The sequence below is a fragment of the Hemicordylus capensis genome, chromosome 2, assembly GCF_027244095.1.
Source record: "Hemicordylus capensis ecotype Gifberg chromosome 2, rHemCap1.1.pri, whole genome shotgun sequence".
Taxonomy (NCBI): Eukaryota; Metazoa; Chordata; class Lepidosauria; order Squamata; family Cordylidae; genus Hemicordylus; species Hemicordylus capensis.
In genome coordinates, this window is record NC_069658.1 from 47,196,778 (window position 1) to 47,210,176 (window position 13,399).

At 42.1% G+C, this 13,399-nt stretch overlaps 1 protein-coding gene across 3 annotated transcripts in view; it reads left to right on the forward strand.

Annotated features, from left to right (window-relative positions):
• WDR41 (WD repeat domain 41) overlaps nucleotides 1-13,399 on the forward strand; it is a 42,613-nt gene that overhangs the window by 14,531 nt on the left and 14,683 nt on the right. For all 3 annotated transcript variants that reach the window (XM_053300018.1, XM_053300020.1, XM_053300019.1), the window contains exons 3-7: nucleotides 6,836-6,884; nucleotides 7,690-7,821; nucleotides 8,411-8,473; nucleotides 10,493-10,604; nucleotides 11,440-11,502. In XM_053300018.1, coding sequence (XP_053155993.1) covers nucleotides 6,836-6,884; nucleotides 7,690-7,821; nucleotides 8,411-8,473; nucleotides 10,493-10,604; nucleotides 11,440-11,502 — 419 coding nt within the window. The remainder of the gene's footprint in view (nucleotides 1-6,835; nucleotides 6,885-7,689; nucleotides 7,822-8,410; nucleotides 8,474-10,492; nucleotides 10,605-11,439; nucleotides 11,503-13,399) is intronic.

Here is a 13,399-nt window from a genome sequence, read left to right on the forward strand (position 1 = left end):
GGCAGGGCATTGTGGGGAAATTAAAATGGCACCTCCCACTGCACCAGTGCTGACAGAAACACTGCTAGCCATCAGTACTACTGTTGCCACCACTACCTTGCAAGTTGGCCAGGCCTACCACATTGAGGGCTCACTTGGTGGCATTAGTTATTTGACACTGGTGGGAAGCAGTTGTGGCAATTTTGGACTCCCCACAAACCTTTCTCCAGGGAGCCATCTGTGCCACCTGAAAATATGTCCCTGACAGTTGTGCAGCCTTCAGAGGGCTTCCTGGGGAAGGGGAGATTGTCAAAATTGCTGTTAGGCTTGTATTTCACTGCAGCACTGCATCCTCGCTCTGTATGTCAGCCACTATCTGAATTGGAGCTGAACTAGAGATTTTTTAAAAAAAGTATTGATGAATGTGAACCCACATTGTAAATGGTTGAGCTCCCTGGTGTCATACACACATGCAATTGATTGACTACAACACTTTGCTGAGTGTACACTCACTGACAAATATGGGTTTGTCTCCCAACAATTTGTGAAATGGCCTTTAAACTACATATTCTGCTGTAACATAGGCCCAGAGGTGCTCTTACCCCTGGACTTTGGGGCAGAAGTCCAGGGCCTCCACACTCCCTGGGGGCTCCCAAACCCTCTTTAGTATATTATGGGTGGTGTGGTCGCTGTGCTGTGCCACTGGCCTGTGCTGCACCGGGTAGTCACCAGGTGACCTCTGCTTTAGAGACAGAGGAGGGGAAAGAAATATGTAGGATGGGAATATGTTGCGAGTTGAAATATTTCTGTTAATGCATAATTACATAAATATACCTGTTTTATATTTTTACATTCTTGTGAGCTCAGCTGTTTGTGCCCTCAAGAACCCACATATTAAAAATTCTCTCTGTAGGGGGATGATGCTTAACTTGCAGCAGGGGTGGGGCTCTAGTGGGGGTGGGCGGGCTCCAAAGGCCTTTAGGTCCAGGCTCCAAAATTACCTAGGTGCACTCTTCATAGGCCAATTCATGTGTTACATACAATCATTTATTTGTCCTTTTATCAGCTCATGCAAGGGTTCTAGTTGTTTGGCCAGTATAATATGCTATGAGGGAACTTTTACCACATGGCAGCAAGAATCTCATTTGAATAGGAGAGCCAAATATATGCTTCCCTATTGCTGTAATAGAGTGTGAGTTCTGGCCTTGCTCATTGCCTGGCTCATGTAAAAAGATAGTTCTCGTGAGCTGATTTTTAAAAAGTGCAAATAACTTGATCAGCACCATAGTAGATAATGTTTTTTCCAGCTATTTGGAGGTCATCCTCACGATGGGCTAATATCCATTACATGCTCCGAGACAGGACCAATGAAACTTTGTCAGGCTAGTCACACGTCATACAGCTATCCCTTAAGCCCCAGTTCCGGTCCTGTCTGCTCCGTAGACAGATCTCTTCACAGAGCTCTCAGTTTCGTATCAATCAATCAATCAATCAACGTTTATTACGGTCAGAGAGCAACATAAAATTTCATATACAGATTAGTGTTAAAGGGACTGATAGTAATTACGGATTGCAAATCATAGAATTCATAAAAAGTCCAAAACTAAGAATGATTATGTTTATAAAATAGATAAAATAATCACATATAATATACGCGTTAATACTAAAAGGGCTTTTAAAACTTTTAAAAGGGTTTTTAAATACTAAAAGGGCTTTTAAAAAGGATAATAATTAACTAATACTATTTCTATTATAGAAGATTTTAAAACCTGAGAAAATGTTTAGTGGGGTGGCATAAAATATTAATATAACGGAGCAAACCAGTTTAAAAATTACAAAAAGCAATAAAAGCAAAAATTATAAAAGGCATTAAGAACAATACAATTGCGGAAAAGGGAGACGTGAGCAAATACAAAGTCTATCTAGAGTCACCGGGATTCAAATTGGGGCTAAAAGGGTTCACAGCCCATCAACCTCCAACGGATGCCAATCGCAGCCGCACAAAATCTGGCAACACTGTATGTAATGGGAGGCTTAGAATCAGAGAGCAGCAGGAAACTATAGAATTGGCTTGGACGACCAGGATACTTGTTCAACAATGGGATGATAAGCGAGACTTGGATCTCTTTATAGAACAAGCAGTATAGAAGGACATGCTCAGTAGTTTCGATCTGTCCAGAGCCACAGGGGCATAGTCTCTCTGCGAAAGGGATCCTTCTATAGCAGCCTTCTAGCACTGCTGAGGGGAGGCCATGACAGCGAGCCAAAGTGAACGCCTTTTTATGGTTTAGGGTCTCCAGTTGATTGAGATATGTTGCAGGAGAAGCAGAATATCTGAGCCTGTCACTGATGTAAAATTTTGGAACTCTGCTGAGATCAGCTTGTTGCTCAATGTCTGTAATGTGCTGTTTGATGGTTGCTTTTGCCTGATCATAACCCATGCGACGCAAAGACTGCGGGGAGATGCCCAAGGTAGCGATTTTGGCCTCAATTGTCTGTATCCAACTAGATTGATAATCATCGTGCAGGGTTAGACGGGCAAGACCAGTTGGGCGAGAGAATAATATAAGCCAATAACAGAGAGTGGTTGCCCATACCCTAGCCTCAGGCTAGTTTTTTCCTGGAATACTTTCTTCTTTTTCCTTTCCTTTCCTCCGTGTGCCAGGGTAGGAAGGGAGTCTGTTTATATTTATTTAAAGAAAAATACCTTTTTGAGTTTATTTGGCTATTTAAAATGTTTATTTCCCTTTAACTGTGTTTGTGTTGGTTTCTGTTTGAGTTGACCCCGCCCCCCTTCAGCCTTGAGTTGAGCCCGCCCCCTGGAAGCTTCTCAGTTGGGTGATGTTTTGGTTCATTCCCTCTCCGAGGGACCACCATTTAAAGCCAGGGGCACAGACCCCATTAAAAGACCCCCCTGGGGTCTGAGCTATCCCGTGTGACTCTGCTGCAGCATCAAGATCCCGCTGCTCTGCTCTCTCTGCGGCCGGGTCTCCTGATCTCTCTTTCCCTCTCAGGGTCCATCCCTGAAACTTCCGACAAGCCGTGCAAAAAGGCGGCAAAGAAGTCTAAGCACCTTAAGGAGGCAGAGTCTTCAAAAAAGAAAAAATGGGCAAAACTGGTCTCTTCGGGGGTGCGTCTCAGCAAGTGCCTTCTTATTCAAGCTGTCTGCAGACAGCATAAGCCGTGCCGCTTTCCGCCTGAAGTTCCCGCCATTTCCCTGGCCCCTCAGGGGATGGCAGCCATTTTAAATGCCTTTACCAGCCCGATTATACAGGGCTCTATATTGGGGGCTGATATACCAGATCAAAAGTCTAGCTTGCTAGCCCCTGATGTGGTAATAATGGCAGCAATGGCCTCTCCTATGGGCTCGATCCTCCCACCCACCGTGAGCCCGAACCTGCAAGAAATATGGCCTGAAAGGCCCGTTTCTGCTGCCATCACAGGACCCGATCCTGCCATTGATTCCTGAATATAATCCTGGCACAGTTCCAGCCAGGGGCGTAACTATAATAGGGCAAGGGGAGACAGTTGTCTGGGGGCCCCCCAGCAGAGGCGTATCTAGGGAAAATAGCGCCTAGGGCAAGCACTGAAATTGCGCCCCCTGTCCAAACATCTGACACCCATCTTTTAGCTAACTTTACTATAATATCAGCTGAAAAATATAAGTCAAGCTCGTTAATCTTTTAAAATTTCAAAAACTATTTAGCAGTGGATGTAGCCAGACCAAAAAATGCTGGAAAACTACAAATTTCAGTATGCTGGGGCTCATGAAATACCCAAATACTATTTGGAGGTGTACTTGGAAAACTAAACAGAAGGGCCTATCTAATTCTCTACTATGCATTGTAGCATCACTATTACATCAGTTTTAAAAAATAAATGGAGAATTTGGCTTTTCCCAGATACTCTGAAAATAATTAAAGGATATGCAGAGTAAACTGTGTCACTGCTTGGAATATATTCTAATATTTCAGAAAGACAGTTAAAATGAGAGAAAGAGAGCAAGAAATTCCCAGTGGGCCTTAATACTAAGGATTTCACACTGATTCAAAGACAAACTCACCATTAATAGTCATATTGTTAAGACACCACATTTAACTCACTTATCATAAGAAGCAAAGTAAGAGCAAATGAATACAATCCTAGCTCATAAACTTCAGCTCTGTATTCACAAGCCATATAAGTACAGTGACTTATATATATTTTTTAACCTGTAGCCCCTTCGGGGCACTTCCTATAGGCCGTGGGAAGGGGGCATCTGCAAAGGTTACCCCTCCCACCGCTGGCCTCTTGGGCCTCGCAGATACCATTTGAGCATGTGCTGTGGCCATTTTTTAAAATAATTGTTGTTTTTTTTAAAAAATGGCTGCTGAAAACAAAATGGCTACCGTGCATGCTCAAATGGCCTCTGTGAGGCCTGGCCTGGCCTAGGGCCTCACAGAGGCCATTTGAGCATGTGCAGTGGCCATTTTGTTTTTGGTGGCCATTTTTTTTTTAATTAATTTTAAGAATTTGCGCCCCCCTTCAAGTGGCGCCCAGGGCACGTGCCCTGCCTGCCCTACCCTAGATACGCCCCTGCCCCCCAGAGGTTAGACACATGACTGACTCCCCCAGCCGCGCACCCACACAGGCTTCCTTCAGTTGTATTCATCCTCCGAAATTGATGTGAGTATTAAGACCTGGAGCTACCAGAACATTATGTCTTTCTCTAGTACCATTCAATGACTTGCATCGTCCACAATTTACAAAGCTTAAAAAATAATAATTTAGGATGATGTTCTATTGTGGCACATAGGTTATATTTTACTATGCTTTTGTTACCACTATTCAGCCTCATTTAAGATTTCTTTACTTCATGAGCTGAGCTTCCGTTGGGGTGGTGGGATTTTAAAATCTTGTCTTTGGGCCCACTCCAACCTTGCTACGCCCCTGGATCCAGCAGTACCAGCAATGCCACCATGTGCCAGGCGGGCCACCTGAAAAATGATATCTGTTATTGAAACCTAAGAGCAATGGCCCACATGTTGTGCAGCGTAACGTGGGTGGTTCTAAGATGCCTGCACTGCTGTGGCCTCCTAAAGAATCACTGGCTCTCTTGCTCTTTTGTGCAAGAGAACAAATACTGAAAGTACCATGCCTGCACTCTGGGAATGCTACTGACATTTGGAAATTTTTTAATATTTTAACTGCTTTATAAATGTTGTAAGCTGCCCTGAGCAGTAATGTACTGGAGGGACGGGGTATAAATGTTTTAAATAAAATAGAAATGTAAGTTGTAATTCACAGATTACAATGTGCTACTTTAAGTATTTGCGCTTGTGGAGGAATAGCTATCCCACCACTGCGAGCATGTGTGGAGGGACCGCCCCGCTGTGCTGCTACGGGTGACAGATCCCACCTCCACCGCCACATGTGGAAGAACAGCTTTCTATCCCTCCTAACCCTTTTCCGCTGCCACCAAGTAGACATCTTTGATATGGCTGAGTCGACTGCAACAGCCCTTCAAGAATTATCCAAACACCAAACTCTAGTAGTGTGGAAAGGCTTTATAGGTGTGGGATGGAGACATATCAACATGCCTCTGATTTGCGTATAACAAGAAAGTTTACTTTTCAAAAAATCAGTTCAATTAAAATATTACTTTTGTAGCAAAAAATACAAATTCAAAACAGTTATTAACAGAGGAGGTCAGGGAAAAATAAAAAACTGGGGAAACACAATCACTACCTGACTCTATACTGGCCCCTACTCAGAGTCCTCTGTGCTTTCTTTTCCACTTCTGACTTGCTGAGTAATCTCTTAATTACAAGAGTAATTGTTCAGACTCTCTTGTTCTGGGGCTCAATCACTGTTCCCTCTAACAGGGACTCCCAGATGTTGTTCACTACAACTCCCAGCAACTCCAGCTGCAATGGTCTTTGGCTGGGGATGATGGGAGCTATATATACTCAACAACATCTGGGAATCCATGTTAGAGGGAACACTGGGCTCAGTCCAGCCTGGCTCTTCCTTTTCTTCTAGTGATTTCAGCTAGGCTTCTCTTCTTGCTGGCTGCTCACTCTCTGCTTTCCTGGACTTACTCTAGCAGAATTCCAGACTCTCTTCTTTTTCTGCAACCTCTTGCTCTCTCCCCCCACCCACAGATTTGACTCTGACTCTCTCTCTCTCTCTCTCTCTCTCTCTCTCTCTCTCATCCCTCTCAAAACTCTCTCAATATATACAGTTTTTCTGGCCCAAAAGTTTTTTAAGCCATCCAATTAGAAAAAACAAAGATTTCCTCCATTAAAAAAAGAAAATCTCTTTCCCTTCCAAAAACCAACTGTCAAACCACAGAAAAACAAGTTTGGACCTTTGACCCTGCCAGCCATCTCCATGCACCGGGATTTGCAACCACAGCATCCTATTTACAATAATGCAGTGTTGGGAATATGATACAATTTATAATTCATTCATAATACAAGGGCTATTTACAAAAAGCAGTTTGGGAATATTAACAACAATACAGGGGCTTATTTACAGAAACCCAGGAGAGTTTCTAGGCCTCATTCCTCCGCAGCACTCTTGCCCAAAGAACAAGACAACCAGCAATTCCTTAGGCGCCTGCAACAATGCAGATGGCCCAGAACCACCTGCGTTGTGCTGTTGTGTTTATGTGTTCCAGTAACAAAGAGGTCCTTAGCTTGAAAAATGGGGTAAGAATTATATTATTGTCTTATTTCTCTTTCCCTTTACATTTCACAGTGCACTAATTTAAAGAGTGACTGTTGTATGCTTTTTGATGCTGTAGAAATATACGTAAAATTTCCTTAAAATATGTTGATCTAATGCTCTGATCTCTTGATTTGTTGTTTACCAGGTTTGCTTCTGCAGGAGATGATGGAATTGTATGTTTGTGGAATGCTCAGGTGTGTTTCTATTTAGAAATATATTGCACACAGATATGGTTGGATGATGTTTAAATATTAAATGTTCTGTTGAAGCAGATGACTTCCTAAATGTAAAATTGGCACAAAAGTATCTAGAATAGTAAGACTGGATAATATTTATTTATTTACTTACTTACTTATTTAATTAACATATTTTTATAGCACCCAAAATGAAGCAGCAGTACAAATTAAGGACTGTATAATGCTGGGAAAAGTTGAAGGAAAGATTAATCCTTGCTTAATATGTTGTGTTTCTGCTTGTCATGGGAATGAACAAATGCTATGCTTGGCCCTTGACCACTGGAAATTTTGCTTAGCCCTGCCCTCCCACCCACACCTGCCTGTATGACTTCTGGCATGAGGACTGAAATGCTTACTAGCTTTAAAAAACAACAACACCTGAACCCTAAATATACTATACAGTTTAACTATACTATACAATTTATACTATACAGTTTAACTTCTGTAGCTGTTTAAGTTATAGACAAGAGCTGCCCTGTGCGCCTCCTGCATTGACTCAGCTGAGAAGACTCCCTTGGCTGGTTTCCTCTATCATCCTAGTAGAGTTCCTGCCCCCAAGTCTTTGCCACCTGTTGGAAAACATGCCCCACACATAGACAAGTGTCTCACACACCCACACATCCTACCCATGTGTACGTCGAGCATGGGGCAAAAGTAGCCAGGGGTCCTGCCAATCACATAGTTCCATTGATAGTCCTTCGAAGTATTTTCTGTCGTTCACACTTCGCATATTGGTTAAGATGGTTTTTGTTTTGTTTTTCAGACTGGAGAGAAACTATTTGACCTACATGCACACACGCAAAAAATTACAGCTCTTGCAGCGTTCCCACTGTCTGAGGCTTGTGAAGAAAAATGTCACATGATTTTAACAGCAGGTGCAGATAGGGCTGTTATTGTATCCTTCAATCTGAACATAAAGGTGCAAAGTTGAAGGCACGGGCTAGGCAGTACAATGGCTGGTTTCTGTTTGTTAATGGTTCTTTTTGTGGAGGAAGATGCTTTGGGTATCCTCCCACTATAAAGTGAAATGTACAGATTCCCCCTCCAGTGTACAGTATTTGCATAGGAGGCAGGAGCTCCACAAGTATTATTATTTTTATTATTATTTTTTTTACATTTATATCCCGCTCTTCCTCCAAGGAGCCCAGAGCGGTGTACTACATACTTGAGTTTCTCGTTCACAACAACCCTGTGAAGCAGGTTAGGCTGAGAGAGAAGTGACTGGCCCAGAGTCACCCAGCTAGTTTCATGGCTGAATGGGGATTTGAACTCTGGTCTCCCCGGTCCTAGTCCAGCACTCTAACCACTACACTACGCTGGCTTGTACTTCTGCAGTGGATCAAAGTACTGCTGCAGTGGATCAAAGTGACAGAAAACAGACGAAAATACTCAGTTGTGTCTCCTTGTTTTTATAGTCCTAACTGAATACAAATCCATCTAGTAAATGCTGTAGCTATTCTTTTGCTCCTTAATAATAAAACCAGGTTTGGGATTGTGACAATGGCAGGCAAATTCACAAAGTATCCTGCTTTCATTCAACTGTAAAGGTAAGTGAAAATGGAAGCGACTTTGATTTTGTATATTGTTTTAAGCTTTGGCGGCAGCCACATAAGTTGAACCCCCACCCCCCTACTCCCATGTAATTTGAAGTATTCATGGCCTGCTGGGGTTCTCAAGGCACTAGTGCTGCTTTGGGGAGCTAGATGAGGTTGCCCAGATATTTTTTTCTGTCCTCTTCTTGCTAAGGGCTGATTCTAATGTTACACTCAACTGCATTCAATCACTTTGTTCCCTCACTACAATAGTTACTCATTGACATGAACAGTTTAATAGGAGTTTGGCAGTCCACAGGCCGAAACCACAGCAACTTCCATGATCTTTCTGAAACTCTGAAGTTGTATATTTGAGATCGTTAAAGTAGCTACTGTTGAAATCATAAGTTCTCAGTTCTTATGTTGTTTTACTCACCATTCCCACAAGTGAAGAAAGCCGCTGAAAGTAACTTCTTAGCTGCCTGTTAATACAGCCTCCTCCCATCTGCTTCTCACACACTGGGGTCTTGCACATGACCTTGCTGGGGAGGGAGGGTGGGCTGTGGGGAGATCAGGAGCTCGCTTGCCTTCCCCGGGAGATGAGCAGCCACCTTCCTCTCCTCTGCCACACCATGTGCCCACACGAGTGGTGATGTGTTGAAGGGAGATTCTGGGAGTGGGAGGACTCCCCCCCACAAGCATCCCATGGTGCCCCAGGGCACAAGTGTGGCAGCTGCTCTTGTTATAGCAGCTCCCACACTCTGCACGACCCCCACCTGCTCACTGCCGAAAATGGTGGCAGAATGGGCGGGGAACCATTTAACCCGGCAGTAATCGCCCAGACAATCACCAGCCAAGGTTAAGCAAATCATAGGTTCACTTAACCTTGGCTAAATGCCGGGTTAAAAACTCAGGCTTGACACAGGGGTGGTGCTGGGATCAGGCTTAATCCCAGCATTTCACACACACAGCCTATTACAGGTTGGGCTGCCTTTTTAAAGATCTAAATTCATATTGATACATTTTGGAAAACTGGAGTATCTCAAGAGATGAAGCTTTTCTGATGGTGCTTGAGTAGAGTGCTCTGCTTGACAGAACTCTTGATATAACATTTATTTTATTTATTTATATTTATTTTATTGTTTACATTTATATCCTGCTCTTCCTTCAAGGAGCTCAGAGCAGTGTACATGGTTATTTTTTATCCTCACAACAACCCTGTGAGGTAGGTTAGGCAACATGGGAATGACATGAAAAGAAAAATCTGATACCTGTTAAGTATTGATTTTTGTTGACAAAAAAGACTTTTTAAAAAAGACTTGTAAAAATCTCTTACTGTAAGAGTTGTACTAATTAATTAATTAATTGATTGATTTGTATGCTGCCTTTCCTAAAGTGGATCAGGGCAGTTTCAATTAAAAACAGATGATAAAACAATTAAAATCACAAAACATTTAAAACAGATTAAAACTCCATAAACCTCAATGTAGAGAGCATTAAAAGGCACTGTTCAACAGTGTCTGCCTCTCACAGTGGTGGGCTGCCTTACGCTGAAAGTTTTCAAATAGAGGCTGGAAAGCTGTCTGTCAGCATTACTGGAGCAGATTTCTGTACTGAACAAAGGATTGAACTAGACTTCCAAGGTCCCTTCCAACTCTAAACTCTGTTGTTCTAAGTTTGCAGGGCAATCCTATGCATGATTACTCAGAAGTAAGTCTTGTTAAGTTCATAGGGACTTAATCATTAATGAATGTGCTTAGGATTGTAGACAGTTATGAAATGACAAAGCTTGTTTTTGCCTTGTACCCTCTTCTGTGAGATCTTGCAGTATTTCCATATCTGTTATCAATCTTCCGATTTGCTTCAGAAGAAAGACATAATGAATTAAGAATGTTGATGGCAAATAATATTTCAAGTTGTATTTTATGAGGTCTGAAGTCTTACTAAGTGAAACTGATAATAATTTCATTGAAAAAATTCCCTAAAGAACTTTGTTAAGGGATGTGCATTTGATCATCTAATTTGACCCTACAGTGTTTGACAGTTCTTCAAAGACTGGATGTATGGTTGTCTGGAGGGAGCGATCTGTGTGTTTGGAACCGCAAATTAGATCTCTTGTGTAAAACAAGTCATCTTACTGATGCAGGTAAAAATGTAAATGACTCATTATAGCAGATAAAGTGTAAGTAAAATGAATCTATATGATGATACAAAACCAACTTGGCAAAGTCTCGTTAATTCTAAAGATAACATCTATTAAAGCTGACCTCTATTTTTAAAATGTCAACGTAATCATTTTTGAATTAAGAGTATTCAGGGCCTCCTGTGTCTTATGAATTTTAGAATATGTCAAACTTAAGTAACTGTATGTTAAGTTAACTGAGCTAGGTCCATGTGTATAAATCACTAAAAGAATATATATCCCTGTAGAAAAGAAATTAGACTTTTCCAAGTGTGCTACATGCTGTAAGGGTATGATGCACTTTAAATGTAGGATGCTACCTGGCCCGACTAAGCAAAAAACGGTAAAGTAAATACTGAATTGAAATACAAGAAAGAAGCATGTTGCTCTTACAGTATTCTCTTAGGAGAATTTTGGTATGTTCTGCAAAATTTGTTTGGATTTTAAACTTACAAAAGCAGCTAAGAGTTTGAGCTCTGAAGAATCTGAGCACTATCCAGCCTATAGTTACAAGTAGAGTGAACATGACATTTTGCTGCCCTGCAAGCAGAGAGAGGCATTTGTGTCTTTTGTGCATAAAAGGACATTTCATGTAGCTTAATCTTCTATTTCATGTTTTGATGTTCTGTGTTTAAATTTTCAAGGCAAGAACTGAAAACTTGGAAATAAAGGTAATTTCATAGATGCTTTAAGTAGCCCTCTTGTGTGCTGGTCAGATAAGGCTCTGTAACTTTATAGGAGAATAGCAGGTAGGCTATCTATCCATATAACAAAATATATCTTTGTATTTGCAATAAAGATATCAGTGCTGTGATTGAATTGCCGAAAAATTGTGTGGCAGCAGCAGCTGGCAAAGAATTAAGTGAGTATTGCTATGAATAGTGAATGCATGTTATTTACAGCGATATATGTCAAGTGTTTCAATTTTATTTTAAAACAATAAAAAGCATTTGCTATGCCTAATTCTAGCCATGGACCAGGATCCAAAGATCTGAAAAAGTAGTTTTGCTTGCCTAAGGAGGCTCTTAAATGGGTGCATTTCTCAAGCATTAGACTCCCGTGCTGAATAGCAAGCGGCTGTTGAAAGTTTCAAAAGCAGCTTGCGATATGTCTCATTTCCTGTGATCAGGGTCTGCTGTTCAAAGAAAAGTCAAAAGCCTGGGCATGCCCAAGGGTGCACCCAAGTTATTTGACTCCTACTCATTATCATTACTTTTTCAGTATTGTTGGTTGATCCCAATTAGTTCTGGACTGATGAAGAAATATAATCCTCTTTTTATAAAATGCCCGACCACACTTCCAGAGTGTGTATTATTCTGGTAGTCTTGTCTTTTGGTTCACAGACCCTTAATAGATATTTAGTGCTTGATCCAGTAGTCTGTTAGAGATGCTCCTGATTTGACTTGGTATCACTTGGTATCATTCCTTGCCTCCAGTGGAACTTCTGTGTTTTGCTGTTGAAAAGAGTCAGCACAGCTGTGGCTCCCATGCGGCACATGGCAAAACTGGCTGACTGTACCACTGCCCTCTGGGACATCCTGCTTCTTAGCTGATGGCATGCTGAGGCATTGGCCTGGACAACTAGACATGGCAACTAGGACTTGCCTGGATTTTGCTCCTGGAATATTTAAGTTGGATAGTAGAGCATGATTACTCTCCCATCCACCTGCCCTGAACTATGGCCGGCTATACTCTGGTGGATTGCATATTGCTATATGTCATTCATTGCAAGGCCAGGAGCCAGTGACAACCCCCTGTAGTGCTCTATTGGGAAACTATACTTTGCAGCAGTTCTAAGATGGCACTGTGGCTTGACAGAGCTCTGGGTATCTTAAAAGTTCAGCCCACCCTGGTGCTGGGGAGCTTTAAGATAATTAGAGCCCTTTCAAGCCCCAGTGCCATCTTAGAAGGTGCACACAGATTTCTGGGAAATATAGTTCTTCCCAGCGCTTTCCTGGTGCTGGGGAAAGTGCAGCACTTACAGAGGTCAGCATAGTGGGAAATGGCTCTCAATCTGAAAGTTTTTGCCAAAGTGACCCATGCTTGAAAAATAATGAAGGTCATTTCTGTAAACTTTGGCTAACATCCAGATTAATGCAGCGCTGCTGCTGTGAAGGAGGAATGATTCTCGGGGACATATTTGTTAGAGGCACAGTGGGCTTCAGCGGGAAGGGGAGAAAAATGAAAATCACCCCCTCCCCCAAATAGTGTCAGCACTGTTAGTTTGGATGTGAGCCTTCGATTGGCTATCAGATCTAGAGAGGGATTTTTACCAGGACCCCTGGTTGACTATATGGTTACAAGTTTTTCATTTTCTCCATAATGATTTCAATGAAAAATGTAGGTTTTATTGCTTGGTTGTAGTCTGATTGTTGCAAGTTATACTTTTGTCTTGGGAAGAGATCCAGGCACAAAGAGGTCAGTGTTCCCTCTAACAGGGATTAATAGATGTTGACTATAACTCCCATAATCCCCAAGCAAAGGCTGGGGACACTGGGAGTTGTAGTCAACATCATCTGGGAATCTCTGTTAGAGGGAACACTGAAAGGGGTGGAGGTGAACAGGTGTGTACTTTTTGTACACAATTCCATGGGTATTGGAGTAGAGTGAAACAGCCGTAGGTAGGTTGCATGTCTTGATTTGTCAACTGTGCTTCTCTGCTACATCTTCGATATGCCTGATGCTGGGCTATGGCTGTTCTCCAACCTGCATTGTTCCATGTGTATGTGTATTCTCTGGAGCTATAATGGTGTGATTTT